The sequence below is a fragment of the Condylostylus longicornis genome, unplaced genomic scaffold (genome assembly GCF_029603195.1).
Source record: "Condylostylus longicornis isolate FDR11 unplaced genomic scaffold, ASM2960319v2 ptg000038l, whole genome shotgun sequence".
Taxonomy (NCBI): Eukaryota; Metazoa; Arthropoda; class Insecta; order Diptera; family Dolichopodidae; genus Condylostylus; species Condylostylus longicornis.
Genome location: NW_026578007.1, coordinates 15,619,736 through 15,640,760, shown reverse-complemented (window position 1 = coordinate 15,640,760; position 21,025 = coordinate 15,619,736). Strand labels below are relative to the sequence as shown.

General features: G+C 24.3%; 1 protein-coding gene across 3 annotated transcripts in view; it reads left to right on the top strand.

The window, feature by feature from the left end:
* The window catches only part of LOC129609329 (transient receptor potential cation channel subfamily A member 1), a 34,981-nt gene that overhangs the window by 1,793 nt on the left and 12,163 nt on the right, over positions 1-21,025 (top strand). For all 3 annotated transcript variants that reach the window (XM_055521299.1, XM_055521297.1, XM_055521296.1), the window contains exons 2-5: positions 253-414; positions 16,807-16,963; positions 18,335-18,425; positions 18,661-18,856. In XM_055521299.1, the coding sequence (XP_055377274.1) occupies positions 253-414; positions 16,807-16,963; positions 18,335-18,425; positions 18,661-18,856 (606 nt within the window). The remainder of the gene's footprint in view (positions 1-252; positions 415-16,806; positions 16,964-18,334; positions 18,426-18,660; positions 18,857-21,025) is intronic.

Genomic DNA, 21,025 nt, shown 5'->3' with positions numbered 1-21,025 from the left:
GATAGGAAAATAAGAATACTATAAAGCAAACATAACCCAATTAGTTACTTAAATTGTTATAGTTACTTCAAATCCAAACGGAACAATATTTAATTTTTATTTGAAATGGGACTTAGGTCACATCCCAATAGTGACGCACTTCATAATATGTGGTCCGATTTAATAAAATTTTCAATATAGAAGATCATTTTCTAAATATTTAATTATATGTATATGTATGTATATAAGTAATTTATTTATTGTTTCTTTTAGTTTTGGCTGATGACACTGCCATGGAAAATAATGGAAGAAGATAAATTAAAATCATCAGAATTACAATCAATTTTAGATGATGGAAAAAATTCAAAAGAAGAGAAACCACAACATGATGCAAATGTTTGTTTATTAATTGATAGCCCATATCGTATTTTAAGGGTAAGTGAAAAAATTTTTAATAATTTATTTTTATTTGTAATCAAACAGTAGTAAAAATTGGTATTTTGAAATTCATTTGGAAAGATTTTTTGCTGTTTTTGAAAGTTGTATGTAAAATTTTCTTTAGGCTTAATTAAATTTAATATCTCGAGTAATTTGAATTCAATGATTCATATATAAACTTTAGGTTATAAAAATCGTATTATTGCATTATATATGGAATTCGCAAGAATAGTGAGCCCATCTTAATCTTAAAATTTACTCATTTTACAATTTCTACATTCTTTTCTATATTCCATCACTCTTTGGTATATTTAAAACGCATATACACTTATAATTTTATAGTTTTAAGCAAACATTGACTAAGCCAAATTTAATATAATATCATTTAGCCTATTATTAGCCCTTCGATATTCCCATAGCATTATTACCAATTCGATTCTACATCTACCAATTCTAATTCCCGTAATTTAATTCTATACTCGATAATATGAATTAATAAAAGTTCAAATTGTTTTCAATATAAAATCGAAAATTTTTGAATTTAAAGTACATTTTCAGACAGATTTTTTCATATAAGCCTACTTTCTATATAATGTGGCTGAAAATAAATAATTTAAAAATTTCATACGAATCCTTTTTTTAAATTACACAAAACCAAACGAGTAATAGGCCAATATTACAAGCTATGTAAAAGCTGATATTGAAATAAGAAAAAACAAATAAAAATTTAAAAGCTTTTTTTTCCCAAAGGAATCTTTCTTTTTTGTTATAAGAAATAATTTTTACCACGCAATATCCTTTAATAATAATAATTTTTTTTTTACGGTAGCACGAGATTCTTAAAATTTTTTCGTTTTCTTTTATTGCTTTACTCATTACTTAATAAAATAAATGCAATATGTATGTGTATAATTGTGTGTGTAAATTTATAAGAAAATTTATTTTCCTCAATATAACCTCTTCTTAATACCTTATTGACTTTCGAAAAGCTTATATAAAGAGATCTAGTAAATTAACAAATTTCAGTCATTTTCGGCATTTCAAATTGATCGGTGTTTCAAAATATTGTTTAATTTTACCGAAATTTTACTTAAAATTAAAAAATATTTTCTTCAAAATTATTCAAATTTTTATTAAAATATCAATAAAAATTAAATTTCAATTAAAATTTAAAATATAATTAAATTGAGTGTAAAAATATTAAAAAATGCAAAAATAATTTGCATATAATTAATTTCTTGCTTAAAATAAAAATAAAGTGGAATAAATTACTTAAAATTAAATAAAGAAAAGATAATTATTAAAAATCTTAAAATATTTAAAATTTTAAAAATTAATTATTTATTATAAATTTCTGAAATTTTTTATAGAATTTAAGAAAGTGAGTTGATTTTTTTTCTTCTCTAAAAATTACAAATATTTTTATTTAACAAAAGGTCAATATAGCGTCGAAATCAAGTAAATTAAATTCAAAAATAAAATAAAAAATAAAAATTGAATTTAAATAAAATTTAATATAGCACTCCCCAAGGAGTAAAAATATAATATTTACGACGCTAATTGCTTTCATAAATGTAATTTTCTTTACATACAGGGTTTTCCATATGGAGTTTATTGAGTAATTTATTTAATTTATTTAATTATTATAGATTAATAAAATTATGAAATGAAAATTATTTTATAAATTTTCAAATTACAGAAACAATTGAATTAAAAATTGAAAATTCGGCTAAAAATTATAAATAAATAAATATTTAAATTAATTGCTACAAGCTTATATATCAAAAATTTATTGGAGTAAAAATCCATTTGAAGTCTATAATTTAGTAACTTAACTTGAAAATTGCGGTAATATTGTATTAATTAACAATTCAGCAATTACAACTCATAAGCTGAATTTATCCCTGACATCGTTTTTATAATATCGATACACAATTCAGCAATTGGTATTTATAAGCTGAATTCTGTATTAATAAAATATTATTACAATTCTGATCTCAGGGTATTAATTAAATTTTAAAGTCAGATGTAATAATATGATTTTTGTAAAATCAATTCAGCATATAATACTTAAGCTGAATTTTTCAACATTATGCCTTAGCTGAATAATTTTAAAGTAACTACTGTAATGTAGCACTCAAAAATATTCAAATCTAAAAATGATTTATATTTTTCTTGTGGAACACTCTGTATATAAATATTATTGAATCTTATATAAACTCTTAATACACCCCATATATTGTATATTTTGCTATAAATTTTTTATTTTTCTTAATTATATTATTCTTAACACTATCAAAATTAATAGAGGTCTAAAGCATTGTAATTTTTTTTTTCTTTTAATTTGAATTTCGTAATATTATTGCATGCTAAATTTTATCAAGGGATTTATTAATAAAAATTTATTTTGTCAGATATTTTAATGAGAATTTACGAGTCATTTTATTAGGTACATAATACTTCTATATAGATAATTTTGAATATATACTATGTATAAATGAAAGTATGTGATATTATACTTGTATATTGCAACAATATTCACAATTAAAATATTCGAATTTTCTATGTATTCATTTACAATTAATATTCAAAAACAATTTACTTAAATTAGTCTTGCCTATTTAAAATTCCACCATTCTAAATTATTTTAATAGTTAAATATTGTTGCATGATGCATATTAATTAAATAATAAATTATAAATTAGATATTTAAAATTATTTCTAAATCAAATAACAAATTACGTTAGGTAAACATATGGGACTAATTAATTGAAATTTGCTTTTGTTAAAATTTTGAGGAAATTAACGTAATATTTTATTTATTTATTAACATTTTATTTATTAAATAAATATTAGGTAGCTAATTAAAATATAAAACAAAAATTATTTGATAATTAATTAAATCAACATAAAATTGCATATATTTAGGGGTAAATACAAAATAATTACAAAAATATTTTTAATCGTTGATTTTATATTTTTTTTTTTGTTTTGTTACCTTGCAAGAGATTATTTGGAATATTAATGTTAATATTTTAATATATGCTTGAAAATTTCTGTCCCTATTACAGTGTAGAGACGAAGCTGTAAAATATTTTCTTCTGTGTGATTAAATTTAATGCCGAAATCAAAATTTTTTATTTTTTATTTGAATTATCAAAATATTTAAGATTATTAATTCTAAATGTAATTTAATAATTATCCTTCTTTGCACGATTTTTTTGGATCAGTAAGCTTGTAATTTTTAGGTGTTTTTATGACATTATTATGAATGCGAGTATGCATTAGGTTATTTTACGAAAAATCTATTGTTTTCCACGTTCTAATTATATTCCCGTTGCATTACTGGAAAAATATGCTTCCTACTTGACTGGCCCTCTTTGATCTTTCTGATATTTTAGTATAATTACCAATTCACGAAGATACGTTACTCTTTATTCCTATTTATTAGTAATTACAAACCAATTGCAAGAATTACTGAATTCTGACTAATTCTTTTTATTCTTATTGTATATTTCCGTTTACCTCTACTGGCCATACTATTTAATTGCAAAATTCAGATTAGCTTTTATCAAATTTAATCAAATTTGTTCCAATAAACGCTATAAAACTGAAATTGATATAAATTTATAAATTTTGAGTTTTTCATTATTAGAGTCAAATTTTTAGCCGACATTCACTTTTATGTTTATGAAATAACTCGTCAATAAAAATTTTGGGCAAACTTTTTCTTATTCGTTCCGTATTTATCAGTCACAAATATATTATTCTGAATTTTTAGCCTTTATCCACCATAATATTATTTAAAATTTGAGGAGATTTTTTTTTTTAATTAGATTGTATGAGAAAAACTTCCTTAACAGCATTCGACTACTACTCAAACTCTTTTAATTTTCTTCAAAAATTTTGAATATATTTTCAATTTTAAAATGATTGAGAATCTTCCCACACAAAAATTTTAAACTTCCTTCATCATTTATTATATAGTCAAATATTATTCAAAAATATTTCATAAAACAATATTAGAAATTAAACAGAATTCTTTTTGAAAAACATAATCTTTACACTTTCATCATTTTTATATTGCCAAATATTTGAAATTTTCTATAAAAATTAAAATAATTTTTATAGCCCAAAGTAAAAAAGATTAAAAAATTTTCAAAATTTTTCCAATTCAATACACCAAATTCAAATGTCTCATTCAAATTCCATAATCGAAATTTTGTAGAATATTTAATACCATTGACAAGTACCAATATTGATTCTTTGTTCCAGGAAATAGAAAAATTAATATAAAATATTTGAGAGGATTTCTTTTTTTTTTTTTTTTGAAAAATTCATTTTCAAGTTTACAAGAACATGCATATATATCTTATTGTATGTATATGTAAAGCACAGGATAACTGATAATTCCAGGAACTTATGATATGCCTCCACTTCTACATACGTCCTATTTATATACTATAAGTTGTTTAATATTAAAGTTAATAAATGTCATTTTTAAATGTGTTACTGTAAGGGAAAAATGATGTTACGATTCTTTTTAAATTAATATAACACTCCAAGTTACTCTGGAGTAGTCGGGAGTAAAATTTAAATACAACGATACTTTGTACGGAAATCGTATTATACAAGGAACCTATAAATTTAAATATTGAAGATTCATTTGCGATTATTTCCCTTGTATATAGATGTGAAGCTATCTACAACAAATGTTCGTGACTGCTTCTGTTAAGTGTTCCTTTGCATATGCAGATATAGTTTAGAATGTTCCCAATTACTTTAGAAGTTTCAACTTTTATTCACCTTTTAGCATATTTCAAATTATTTCCAAAATCTAGAAAGCTATAAAACTGAAAAAACCGCCTGATAGTCGATATAAACATGAGAATTCCAATTCTATTAAAAAAAACTAACCTAGTTGCATTAAATCGTGAGATTTCAAAGGTCAGTTTTTGACCAGTTTAAGACATAATGATAATTTCTTCCGAAACACATTCATAATTAATATGTAATTTAAATTTTTCGCGAATCACATACCCTTGTTAGGGCACCAGCTATCATAATAGATCAAGTTTAACTGAATTGATTTCACATTGACAACAACTGTAACAAATTAGCCGTAGTATATTAGAATCAAAGAAGCATACATGATGAATGTTAAATTTTAAATATCCTTTTATCAGTTTTTTTTTTCTCATTTTTATCAGATTGAATTTCCTTCACAACATTATTGGATTTGTTATCAAATATTTTTTTCTTAAACTTAAAACTTTTTTAGACTTTACAATTATTGACATCTTTATACTCGTAAATCTTAATATTATCTATAGAAAAACTTGTATTTTTTGATGTTTAGCATGAGTCTATAAATGCTATTTTACTCGTATAACACTATGTACGAGTATATTTTCATAACCATTAAAAATGAGGAGAAAAATCAAACTGTTGTGAAGAAATTATATGAGAGAAGTTAAAATGTAACAACCAACTGTTGATGTAAATAAAAAAAAAATCATTCAAAACAAAAAACAAATACACAGAAATTTAAAAGTTTCTCTTATAAGAAATCAAATTTGAGCTTTTTTTTTCCCCTTTAAATGTATTCTTAACTGTTTCTATTAAAATTTAGTTTAAGCTTCTCATTTGTATCCTTTTAGAATGAAATTTTTGTTTATTTTGTACCAATCTCCAATTGTTTTCAAAATCATATTCTCACTCTCATAACTTTTACAGTATGTAATTATGCATTAGATAATTTCAAAAATATAAAAGAGTTGTGATGATAAAGAAAACAATTCAGTTCTATTCGAAATGTTTAGACGATCGGTTCAAATGTTGTACGCGGTTGTTTTAATATTATTATTGTGAATATCTAATAAATATTGGTATAAAATAGAATTCTGAATGGACTATTAAAAGTAATTTAATAAAATATTTTATTAAAATAAAATAATAAAATTTTAATATAGAAAAAATTATCTGGAGAATTGTAAAGATAAGGAAAACCTAATATAAAAGATAAGTCTATATGTACAATAATAGAGAGAATTAATTAACATTTGAGGCAATTAAATAATTACGAATATTTGAAATTTAAATAAATTGTGCGAAAGTATTTGTGAATATTGAAAAAAAAAATAAATTAAATAAAATAAAATGAAAATTTTATTTAAATAAATAAAATTAGAAAAAAGTCACAGAGAAATTTTACAAAATTTCTGATGACTAAAATTGCGAAAAAAAAAATTTTTTTTTTTATAATAAAAATATCCTTGAAACTTTTAACATGAGGACAATAAAAAAAAAATACCATCAATAGAATTTTTTTTCCACAATATTTATAGTTGCTATAAAATATGCATGTAAAATTTTATGAGCCTAGAGGGTATAATTTAATGCATCAGTTGTGGCAACAAAAAAAAAATTAATTAACAATTAGTCAAAGTGTGTCACTTCTAGTTCATGATTTTTAAATATATATGTACATACATGTGTTTAGATACGCTTTACAAAAATCTGTCAAATATTACAAATTGGCATAAGCATAATAATTTCAATTTCGTTTTCAAATGTCCTTACTCAAATTGTGGTCATCTAATTTTCATTTCGATATTTTCAGTGAAAGTAAAACAAAATTCAGTGTCATTTGTTTAAAATTTTCAAATACAAATCTAGTTCGTACTTGTTCACCTTCTGAGAATTCATGCGTTTCAAATGAAATGAATTTATAATTAAGCTGTGTAATTGTGGCTCTAACAAAAATTTTCTGCCAAATCGGAGCCTTTTTATCGAATTACCTTGCAATTTAATATCTTTAATATTTTTGTTCCGAAATTTCTGCATAATATCAAATAGCTCTTGTTATATCAGAGTTTAAGTGTTATATCAGATAATTATACGATTTTATGACGTAATTGATTAAATTTTCAATCATGATATTCTCACCATTAATTTTTATAACTCACGTTAGAATTTGGGAATTTAGAAAAATATTAAAAATTTGATTACATTCGTGCTTTTAAACAAAATGCTTTTGCATAGAGACGTGCGATTGAAAATATAATAAAGGGCATAACGAACGTTCTCATTATGATTTCGTTTGTAGTGTTTACTTACATTTTTGTGGGGCTCTTTTTTACTGAAAATTGAATTATTTTTCTTAAACAAGAAAAATATATTTTTTTGGCTTTATAGCCCAAAATATTCAGCACGGCTGTATATCAATAGGATCCAATAAGGAATTAAATTAGCTTGGAGAAAACACAAAAAACAATCTGTTGTGTCTTGAGACAATATGTTGCCTACTTGAGTATAAACATGAATTAGAGTAAATTGCCAAATTTTTTCTGCATTTTTCAAAATTATGATGAAGCTTAATTTACGTCTCCGAATATTAACTTTAAAAAAAAAATTGCATTGTATTTAAAAAATTAATTAATTCCGAAAAGAATTTTCTATATTTACGGGGTAAAAGCTACTATTCAAGATTAATAAAACAAATTGCAATTTTAAGAATCTTCGCATTTATTTATTAAATTCCCACACAATTTAGATTTGAAAAATCATTGTATTCAATGTACATTATAAAAATATATTCCAATACAAGAGAACTGCATTAGATTCGATTCGATCAATTACGCAACTATAGGACTAAAATTATAACTAAGGACCATTTAAAAAAATATGAGGTAAATTTGACTGCGATTCTTTTTTAAAAAATTAAAATTTCTAAGAAATTTTGTAACTGCAAAAACTTCATACTTTAATGAAAATGGTAACAAATCTAATAGTTTTCACCTCATCTATTAACCTTTTATTGTCTAAAATTGAATTCGTGCCATACAACAATATTTTCAAAAACTTAAAATTCCTTACATAATACAAAATATTGGACTTTTCATTACACACTTAAACTCAATAAATAATGAGAGAATTAAAAAAAAAAAATCCTCTTTTTACCAACCGTATTGGTAGGTTATGTGATGGCAACAAATTTTGTATATCGAGTTTTCGGTGGGAATGCACTTTTCCATGGAAGGGAAGTGTAAATAAACTATTTTGGGCAGCCTGTCGGTCTGTCGGTTGTTGCCGAAACTAACTGGCGAGCATTTCAGGGAATTCGGGTAGCACAAAGTGGAACTCTATACTAAGAGTCAAATTGACATTTTTCTAGGTATGTTAACTATAAGCTTGCTAATACTCTAAAAATTGGAAAGAAGTATTTGACAGACATTTTTATAATATTCTGTAACAATTTCACTTGACTAGACAAAACATATTGCGGTTGGTTATGTGCTGATCACATCATAATTTTTTTTTTTTGGTTTCCAATAAATCTTTTTAATAAACTCGAACAATTTTTGGTGTAATTAATTGAGTATGACAAAATACAACTTATAAAAAAGAAAAAAAATGAACAAGAAGGAAAAAAATCTCTCTGAAGGATAAAATAACAAATGTTTAAGGATAGTGAATGTGACCACAGTAATATTTTTTAACATTATTTCAAGGACACACAGACACGCACACAAGAACAAACAAACTATATTAAAAACTATAAACAAAATCATTTCATCCGTGAAATTTTTTTAATTAATTTTCTTGAATTTCTCTTATATAATGGTTGGTTACTAGCTAGTATTTTACAAATAATTAAGTTCTCCTAGAGGCAGGAAATATATGCACTCTATATTCATATACAAAATAAACACATAGTTTATGAAAATACAAAACATAAGGATTTCAAACTTTTTTGCATTATTCTTACTCTGATGAGTGCAATTTTCTTTAACTATGTCACGGTTATGAAGAGTTATATATATCGCAGTCGCGATTAAGAGAAGATTTATGTCATTTATAGTTAGAGAATAATTAAATATTTAGTAAAAGTTTATAATTCAAGTTTAACTAAATTTTTTCTTTTAATACAACGTACAAGCGTTGATCTTAGACAAGCATTTACAATACCACACAAATACCTTAGAAAAATCCATTCAATTCACTTTTGAAAAATAGTGTGTAGGTGTTAGTTTATTATAACATGCATAAGTGAACTTTAAACTATTCGAAAGAAACGAAAACAGTTTAAGTTAACAATAAATGTTGTCTTTTTAACGAAAGGACCTTCAAACTTAAATCAATAAATAATAATTTATATCAAAAATTTTTAAAGATAAAAAAAACTTTTTGTCAACATTTATTTTGTAATACCAAAAACAAAATCATATATAAGCTCATCTCATATTTTAAGAATTTTGTCACGTCGCAAAGTATACACAAAATAAAAAAGCAGAGATTTTTCTAAAAAGGTATAACACTTTTTTTATTATTTTTTGCATGGTATAAGGACATTTATTTTGACTCCATCGCAAGTAACAATGTGGGTATTGTTATCATATGAAATTTTACATGCCATAAGCTTTAAAAGGAAATTTATTGCTTTGTGTTCAGGGAAGTTGTAAGGCATGAATTATTATCAGAACTGTATACAATCTCAACCATTATTTTAATATTTGTATTACCCCATATCATAAAATTCAAAATTGCGATAACTTTATAATTTATAGCGTCTAGAATTTGAGCTTTATAATTTATAGCGCCTAGAATTATTATTGGATTTGTATGGCAGCTATTCGAAGTGATTCTCTCTCGAATCCAAATTTTATTCCAAATAGTGTTAGTGCTCGTAGTATATTTAATATTCAATTAGAGGACAAGTAATACCTGAAAATCCGGTTAGGCTAATTCAAAGTGTTTACAAATAATCACTGGGATAGGTGAACAGAAGGGGCACACATATGTAAATGTAATTAACTCTATTTCAGAAAATTCCCTAAAATTACCTTTTTACTATATGTTTGCAATTTATATAATATAGATTTTTGAACATTTTCCAGAGCAATAAGTCTACCTATATATACCAAAAATTTTCTTGCCCTCTAATGCAGCAACGAGAAACTGTAATTTCATTAAAAATACTGCGAAACTGATAGAAAAGAAAAAAACCTAGTTACTACTTCTTTTCAACTTCAATTTTTTTTCAAATCCACTCCAAGTACACATTTCTGTTACTAAACATTAAAATTAAAATTGCATTATCGCGTCGCGACAGTACAAAAAACAGAAACAAAATTTTAAACAGTTCGATAGCACTGATCTCACGCTCCTATGATTTGTGTGACAATCAAAATTTTAATGATTTTAATTTTAAAATTGTCTCAATCCGGCAAGTTTATGTTATTTTTACTCGAAAAATATAGAATGCGGTCGGTCAGGTGGTGTACCCAATCAGATTCTCTTTTTCTCATGTCAAAATAAATTTATACTTTTACAAAATTATGCGCTTGATAATGAAAAAAGCATAATAATCGCTGTTAATGTCAATTCAGCTTTAACAAGATTTTTTCTTAAAATATAAAATTACACTAAAATTATGGTAATCGATCAATAAACAAAATAATAAGGTTAAAGAAAAAATCCCATTTTCAACATGAATAAAAGAATGTCCTTTAAAATGCTTGATATCATTAAATTAAATTTAATGTACCTAAAAGTATGCAATTTTTTCTTAAATTTATAATTCTTAAATTATTAGAAAAATTGTTCAAAATACATAAAATTTTAAAAAATTTCTTAAAACACTATAAGATAAAAATTTTAAATTTTTATAAAATTTTAGTATTTTAATAGTAGAATACATATAGCTAGATTTAATTTAAATTATTGTACATAGCTATAGTAAATATAATAAATTTCGAATTTAAATGATGGTTATCCTATTAATTTTGAATTTAATCTCATTTCTCACAGAGAATCGTCGGCTAATAACTTAACTATTATTAAAGTATGCTATTGATTAGTACACTAGCTTTGCATTTGCAGAAGACTTTAGATTCTTTCACATTCAATTTTATATTGTGGACTAAGTATAGCAGAAATTTTTATATTACATATGCAATTATAGTAGAATTGTAGCTCTACTTCTAAACAAATTTGAATTTTATATCAATTAATATTGTCTCAATAAATTATTTCATATAATTTACTTGTTAACATTTCATGGTATAATTTAGAGTTCCTCGCCTATTAACTTATTTAAAAAGGAATTGAATAAATTATTCGAAAGCAATTATTTAAACTGGTAACATTGCATATAGTTTCCAGGTGAACAATTCTTTTCATCATTGATGAGAAATTACCGTACGACCAGTAAAAAACTCAACAATTTTTTAACCCAGTTTATTATAAAAGTTTTTTTTATATTAAATATTAATGTAAATAATATTTTCTTGCATCAGAGATCATTCATCAGTTTTAATAGCACCAAAATATTTACTTAAAATTTTTGTAAGAAAAATATCAACTATTAAAATATAATTTTTTTTTATATTAATTTAACAATTACAAAATTATTAATATTTTTTGTATAAAAAAATATTTTTGTAGTTGTGACATTGAAAAGTTACAAAATTTTTCATTTATTCTATTTTTACTGTGGTTTTTTTTAACAATATTGTAAATGATCATTTTCCGCTTTTCTTCAATGTTTTTCTCAAAATTTTCTAATTTTTTTTTCAATTTTTTTGAAAAATATTTTTTGACAAAACAATATTTCTTGTTTTACTTTAATAATTTTTGCAATTGCATTTTCTTATATAAGTAGGTGTATTTTTATTATATTTTATGTGCTCTTATATCGAAATGAGAAGGTTTAAAGTTTTTGATTTATTTCTTCTTAATGGTGAATAAAATAAATGAAATGGTGAAGAGAAGAGATTTCAATTATTGGTTAGATTAATTTCCTTCTTTTTCAATTTGAATTCATAAAACTCTAATTTATTTGGAAAAAAATGAAATTTTTGAAATTAGTTAATTGAAAATTTAAATTGAGCTTGTGTTTATATTGTAAATGAGAAAATTTTAAGTTCTCAACATAGAAGGCTATTAAAAACATCCTTTTGTGGAAGTATTCATAACTCCTTATACATGAAAGAATTAATTAATTGTGATCTCAGTGTATTTGGTAATAAATAGTTAAAGATTAAACACAACTTGTCTTAGTATATACAAGTTTTACTAAATTTTAGACAAGTTTTAGTAAATTTACAGAATTTATTAACTGAAACTAAAAATTATCCAAATTTTTCGGCCTTAACAGTATTCAGTCTTCTATATACAATTTAATTTCTTCTCAATACTTTTTCAAACCGAAATAGTCAAAAATGAATACCGGACTTGCTAAGCTCGAAAGAATCCGACCCTATTTTAATTATTAAAAATTTTTTATAAAATTTTTAAGGCTTTCGCAATGAATAATCTTTTCATTTTTTGTTGTTTTCGTAATAGATATTTTTGCAGTAAGTTTAACTTTGCATTTCACCTGGTAAAATGACAAATTTTCGTATCTAACTGACTACAGCTATGATTTTTCCAAATTTTCACTTATAAAATTCGCTTAAATTTTCTTATGAAAATCAAATTAGTAGACATACTAATGAAATTGTGTAAATTCCAATACCGTTATGTATAAGTTTCATAAATTTAGTTAAAAGAGGACAATTTGTAAATAAATATATTATTAGACATGATTTACAAAATACTCCAAAGCTCCTCCGACGAACGCTGTTAGGGGCGATTTGTTTTAATTTGCTGCACATGTCATGTTGGCCGTACCGATTTAATTTTTTTTCAAATGAAGAAAAAAATTAATAAAAAATTATTAATTCAAAAGTCAATAATTCTTTGCAATGTACTGTTGGGTAGTCTGACGCTTCTTCTCCCTTGTGCCTTCGTCGCGGTATATTTGGCTTATCTATTCCATTTTTTCTTTCTTATTACTTTTGTAATAGACTCTTGGTGTGTTAAAGCCCAAACGTCTATGTTAGTTATTCGTCTGGTTCAGAATGCTCGATATATAATTTTTGGGCTTTTATTTATGAATATTTCTATTTTGTTTGTGTGTTCATTTATTACTAGCTATGTTCCAGAACCATACAGCAGGCCTAATTTTATACATGCATTGAACATTCTTAATTTTGTATTTTTGAATAAAGTGTGAAGATTTCCAAATGGCCCATAATCTATCAAATACCGCGTTAGAAACGTTCAGTCTATTTTTTATGTTTTCTTTGATCCCCTCCGATTATTTTTATAATAATTACTGAGAATTTCTTATTAAATACCGAAAAACACAACAATTAGTCTTTAAAATTTATATTAAGATTAAAAAAATTATGAAGTTTCCTTAATATTTTCTTCCTTTTATAATTATTATGTGCTCTTTCAATTACTGTACAGCTAATAATAAACTGTTATAAATAATAATAATTAAATGACCTTTAATTAAAAATTAAATAAAAGAATTGTAAACAATTACAATATTAACCTAATTGAAAATATTTTAAATAACTAAATTTTTTAAATATATACATACATATATAAATAGTGTACAAATTACTGTTATGCATAATAAATTTTATAATATAATTGAATTTAATAAAAAAAATGAGAAAATTTTTTAAAAATTCTAATAAAACTGATGAAATTAATTTCAATAAAAGTATAACTTTAAATTATTTAAATGGATGTTGTACAAAAACTGTTGGTATAACTATGGGTACACCTTTAAAAATACCAGTTCAATGGTCAAAAGTATTGCGTTTAGCACCAGGACCAAAAATTACTGCAGAAGAAGTATTTCAGGTTTGTATTTTGAATGTACATATATAGAAGAAGTTCTACTCCTTAAATTTCAAAATTTCACTTAGGTTATAGTATAACAATTAAAATTCTAAATAAAATAACTATTTCTAATAATTAATTTTTAAGATCAAATTTACTATAAATTTGCAATAACTTTTTTATTAATATATTCAAGACTTCAAAATCTCCCATTTCTTATATTTACAAGAATATTTATTTTCTAATTTAAAATTTTAAACTTTATTATTAAAATGTACAAAGAAAAATTAAATCATTAAAGAGATTTAGCTGATTTAGATTTTTTTTAAGTTGATAGAATTTTTATTTCAAATAAATTTCACCTGAACGTGCATATTAAACGGACTCGCAATGCTACATAAGAAGTTTTCATTCACTAACACTTAAGTAAAAATTGTTATACGCTACAATTATATGTGAGTACAATAACAAAATACATGTATACTTAAAATTTAAATCAACTCTTATGGTTAACACTGAACATGCTACTTAAAAATGAAGAACAAAACGAAGCGTCATTAAAGTTGCACTATACAATTACAAAGAATTTTATATCACGACATAATTAATTTTTATATCAAGGTAAAAACACAAATACATACAGTATATTCGGATCAAATCAATTGTTTTGTAAAGTAGCAATTTTCCTGTGAAGGAGATGACTTTTGTAAGCAGATACACAGACGTACAGAGTTAAACGAATCACCACTTTTTCTTTTCAAAATTCTAAAGACTAATTCAGATTGTTCCTCATATCTTCCTATTGATATTAAGAATTCTGAATCCGGTTTACTGAAACGGCATTCATACACACCGTTATTATAAATTAATTAAAACAAATTTTTGTTATACACGATAACTAACTGATTATTAAGCTCGAAAATTTTAAGCTCAACGATTATTTAGCTCAGAGATGCTATATTACGAGTCAAAATTTATACCATTGTTTACGAAATTCTAATAGTTTTCTATCGCTGTACTGACATTCATTTTTAATCCTTTTATCAATCATTTATTAATTTAAGACCTGCAAAACGAAAGGAGCTGTTGCGAAAATTATATTAGTAACAAACTTTTCTGTTGGATAATTTTTACTCCTAGCCATTATTAAAAAATTCCGGAATAATTTGGAAAATTTCAAATTCCCTTCAATGGAGCGCCGGAAATAATCCATTATTAGAATATTTCCAAGTATTTACCTGGAAAATTTAAAGTGCTACAGAACTTTTTTTAAGTTTTTTTTCTTTTATTATGACGAATTCTGTAGTACACTTTAGTTTTTATTAAACAAAATACCGGGATATGCAGGGAATTTAAAAGTAATTTTAAAGAGGATTGCATACGTTCACCACTATATAAATTTTTCAAAAAAAAAAAACATGTGTTAAGAAAATTGAATTAAAGTGTCTTATTCTAAGAATTTTATATAAAATTTTTAAATTCATATCACACAAATTACATTTATATTGCATATATACACACATGTATAACAGTTAGTAATTAAATACTTTACAATATACTTCATTGTTTCTTTAAACAAGTTGAAATTTTTATTTTAAATAACAAGTTTATATTTAATATCCTAGAAGTATAACGTGAATGTGATATAGGAGTGCTGAATATTTACAACTTTTTAAAGTATGTGTGTAAAAATTTCAATTTAAAAATAACATAATTGTGTCATTAATGAAAACCACATGGAATTATAGGAAAAGGATTTAAGAATTAAATTTTGTTAGTATTTGAGTATCAGAAGACAATTATTGTATAGAAATCGCATCATGACAGTATAGGGAGCAATTGCAATATTACAGCATCATCATCCCACATATAAGATTTTCTTAAAAAATTATTTTACTTTCTAGACGTTTCTGTCCAGAAACGTTCCGGCTTTACCAATTTATAAGCATTCAATTAATTTACCTTTCTGAAATGTTAGCCAATTTTTCGTTAATATTGAGAAATTCTAGACTATGAACATCTCTATATAGATTATGAACTACGTACTTGTAATTGATAGCAAGAGGGTAAAATTTACTGCTAGCGAAGTCTAAAAATGAGTAAACAATACTACTAAAACCTATCCTCATAATTAAATTAAGCGAAATACAATAAATCCCTATTATCCCCTCGAGAAACTCTATATTGATTATGGGCAAATTAATACTAGTTCATTGCTGAAAGAACACCGTTCTTCTATGTTCCTATTGAAATTAAAGCATCCCTTTCAATTTCAAACAAATGAATTTCAATTAATCTTTGGAAAATTTGTTCTCATTCTTAAATAAATTAAAAATATTAGTAAGTTTTTAAAACAATTTATAAAAATTTTCTACAGCAATGTTAAGAACCTTTAACAAAATTTTAACAAAAATGAATTTAAGTTGGAAAAAATTTTGCTACACACACCAAACTGCAATTCATTTACCCACAAAACTTTGTTAACAAACTTTTTAGATTTCTAGAAAAAAGAAAATTATAAATTTTATTACATACAATCAGACAAATCAGCAAAAATAAAAATATATAAAAATGAATTTCCAACAAATTAGATTTTATACATATGTACATACCTTATGTGTGTTCATGTGTCTGTGCACATACATACAAAATTTATATGAAAAAAAAAATTAAAGTTAATTTCTATTCTTTCTATTTGATTTACAGGCAGCTGAAGCTGGAAACTTAGATGATTTTGTTAGATTATATCGTGGAGATAATACAAAATTATCAATACGTGATGGTAAAGGAAGAACAGCAGCACATCAAGCAGCATCTAGAAATAGAGTTAATATACTAAAATTTATATATGAACAGCAAGGAGGTATAATTGAATTTTATTTATTTATTTAATTTTTTTTTTTTGTAAGAAGTTTTTAGTTATTATTAAATTAAATATACTTACTACATATACTTAAAAATTGAGAAGACACAAATATTGAATTTCATTGAACAAGAGGAATTGTTATACTGTATGTGGAATATGTTCTTTGTAGAAAAAATATATAGAGAATTCCGAAAATTATGTGATTCCCTTAAATAAGTGATAGTAAAACTTCTCTGGAATTATTGCACTCGTACATATTTGAAGGAAGTATACAAACGTATTTATATCTAGAACTAAACTGAAATTCAGAGTCCATTATTCAACAATAATTCCCTCAATTCCTAGCATATAATATTGGATACGTTTAGGAGGAGTAATAATTTTCAAAAAATTATGTTATTAGTTATATTAGGCATAATAATTTTCGATAAGGGGGAAATTAATGTTAATTTTTTATATTCATAAAAATTTATTTTCTATATAGGGTAAATTACAGTGGTGAATTGTCATATATCTGCATGTATACAATAGGATTGTATCAAAACAGGTTTAGGGGGCATTTATTCAGTATACTTGTGCATTAAAATATGCCAACTGTAGATCTTTGTTAATAAGAAAACAAAAAAATTTTGTTCAACAATAGACCTCTATCACAACCAGTTCAGGTGTGGGAAGTAAGCCAAAAAACTGAAGGCCAAAAATTTTTGAAAAAAATTGAATCGTATTACAATACTTTTCTAAGGCATGTCTTAAAATAATGACACACCTAACACAGTCAAAGTTATAGCCTATAAAGTCAACCAAAATAAAATTTCTTACCTTTAAGAACTCCTACCTCTTGAATCGGTTGCTACAGCGGCATATTTTTGAACAATATTTTTTTAACTTTGGTTTCAGCTATTATTTTTTAAATTGAAATAAATGTACTTTCTGCGTTTCACAAAGTTTATTTTAAACATAAACAATATGGGGTAGAAAAATAGATGGCCATTTTGCTCTAAACCTAATAAGCAATTATTAACGACGGCTTAACGGTCAGGCGAATTGATAATTTAGCAAGCAAATAGACAGACGAATAAATTGGAGAGGCAAAATAAATTTTTTTTAAATAAATTCTTCTAACACTTTTTGTAAAAGAAAGAGAAAAATTGGATTCTCAGTGTATTAAATAATCCTAATTTTGAATTTTGAGAAGATCGTCAATGAAAAATTATTGCCTTAACGTTAATGAAATTTAATCCTTATAAATTGAGTTTAAAATTATACCCACACCTATATATACCTTAAATGTGAAAAAAATTTATTAATTTTATTGTAAAATATTAAATAAGTTTTTCATGAATTACAAAATAATAATCATTTACGCAGATCTTAACGCACAAGATGGTGCTGGTAACACTCCATTACATGTAGCAGTTGAAAATGATGCTTTAGATGCATTAAATTATCTTCTATCTCTGTAAGTATAACACAATTAAAATATTAATAAAATAATACTTTTGACATTAAAATTTCATTAGTACTTTAATTATACACAATTCAACAATTAACACTTATATAAGCAGTGAATTGTTTGAGGTATAACAGTATTATTGAAATTCTGATGTCAGAAAGTTTAAGAAATTTTTAACATTTAAAAAACTTTATTAATATTTTTCCAATAACATTCTAATTTATCTACATTATCTATGCAGCAACGTAGATACTGGTATATTAAATGAAAAGAAACAGGCTCCAGTTCATTTAGCAACAGAGTTAAATAAAACTAAAGCATTACAAGTAATGGGTAAATATCGTAATATATTTGATATTCAAAAAGGAGGTGAACATGGTCGAACAGCATTACATTTAGCTGCAATTTATGATCATGAAGAATGTGCCAGACTTTTGGTAAAGATTTTCTTTTTTTTTTGTTCTTATTAATTTTGGTTTTTTCTGTTTTCTTCTTTTGATTGTTGCACTCGACTCTCTTTTCTAATTATATTTTGTTATATATACATAAATATATTTGTATAATTCTTAAATGTATGTGTGTGCCAGCTGCCAAGTATATTTTTATAACATTTTTCTTTATGTTAATTAGTTCGTAGTTATATTATTGATTTTCTGTATATTTTAATTTTAATTTTAATTAATTATAATGCACTTTGGTTTTTTTTAGGTATACACCTATACACATTATGTACATCTCATATACTCGTACTTTACTAAAATAACTTAAAAAACAAAAGCATTTTCTTAAGCAATTAAGCTTTGATTCCTGTACAAATTTTTACTACTGGAACATAAACCACAGTAGAATCTTTCCGAATTTTTCTTTAACTTTCATGTAAAATCTATTTTGGAATTTATCCTATCACAAGCTTAAAAAATTCAGAGACCTGAAAATGGGCCGAATCCATTTTATAATTTTATAAAAACTTTAACATTTTGTAGCCCCATTAAATTTCATAACTATAATTTTTTTTGAAGACTTTAAATAAAAAACGTCTTGGACGACGCTCGAATTTTTATCCTTTTAATTAAATAGGGCTAAAAAGTTATTTTAGTTACTTTATTTTGAACGGCAATTTGCTCCGTTAGGCAATAACTACTATCTTTTAATATTTGTCTTGTTAATATGATATATATACATCCGTACTATGGCCGTTATTAAAATTTTTATTCATTTTCCTCTTGATTTCCTCAATAAAAATTCCTGAAAATAAGCGTTTTTTTGATAAGGTAGGGTTACGGTTAAAAATTATGAAAAATTCGGTTTTTGCGATGACGTGGAGTTACAGTCAAATATTATGAAAAAACTCCGTTTTCCCAGTAAGGTAGGGCTATCATCAAAATTATGAAAAAATTCGGTTTTCTCGGTTAAGTAGGGTTACAGTCAAAAATTATGAAAAATTCAGTTTTTCCAATAAAGTATTTTGACCGTATCTCGGAAATTCAGGAAATTTCGTTTTTTTTTCTTTTTATGCTTTTATAGTTACAAAAGGTACCTTTTCCTCCAAACTAAACATAAGCAGTGCTTATATCTAGGTAGAAAAGTTCAATAGAACTCCTATAGAATTTTTCGCAGAAAATAGGGAGGACAAAGTTAATTTTACATTTCATTTAACAAATTTTCAGAAAACGTGCCCATATAAGTCGATCATGTGCTGTTAACATCAGTCTTTTCTATATTAACTCCATCATATTTATTTTCACCTGTGATTTACGTTTATAAAATGATTTTATTGAATTACACTGCATAAAATTTCGTAAATATAAAATTTAATTAAAAATTTAAATTTGACAACAAAGAAAGCAATTAAAATTTATTATTTCTTGTTTGTATAACACGAAAAAAAAAAATTCGTAGCAAAATATTTTTCAAAAGTCTTTTTTAATAACTTAATGTATAACAATTATGCAATAACTAATTTGAAATTTTCTGCTGTCTGACAATGAATTTTCGAAGAAAATCATTTTTTTTTCATATTTCATAAATAAATTATTTTGTGAAATGACATAGAAATTTGAAAAAAGTATATAAGAATTTTTATATGTAATAGCAAATTTCTTGTTACGTTTGTAATATTTTCAGTAATTTTTTTGGCATTAATAACAAAATTCATAATTAATAATTAAGAAAATTGAAGCGAAGAACTGTTTTATTAAAAGATTCTGCACTATACACGAGGTTCGTTGTTTTTTGAAATCTAACAGACCAGAACATCTGCTGTTTTATACCTATATGAAGTAAAAGATCGAAGCTTCTATTCCTAGCCCTACTGGAATAATTTTTCCGAATAATCAATGCTAACGGCGAATCATATATTAGAGTGTTTGTTAGATTTGAAAATTATTTTCTAAATTTTTCTTTACCTCCGGTAACATTCATTTTTAACACAATTATTTATATACTTTATTATTAATTATACAAAAAGTTTTACACTTTTCATAATTGATACTAAATGATACGAGGTTAATAAGTTTTCCAGTAAAAGAGGTTCCGTGAACGGGGTTCCAGGAAATAAATGATACTTTACGAAACGAGGACCGAAGCCCATTTTTGTAATCTCTTGT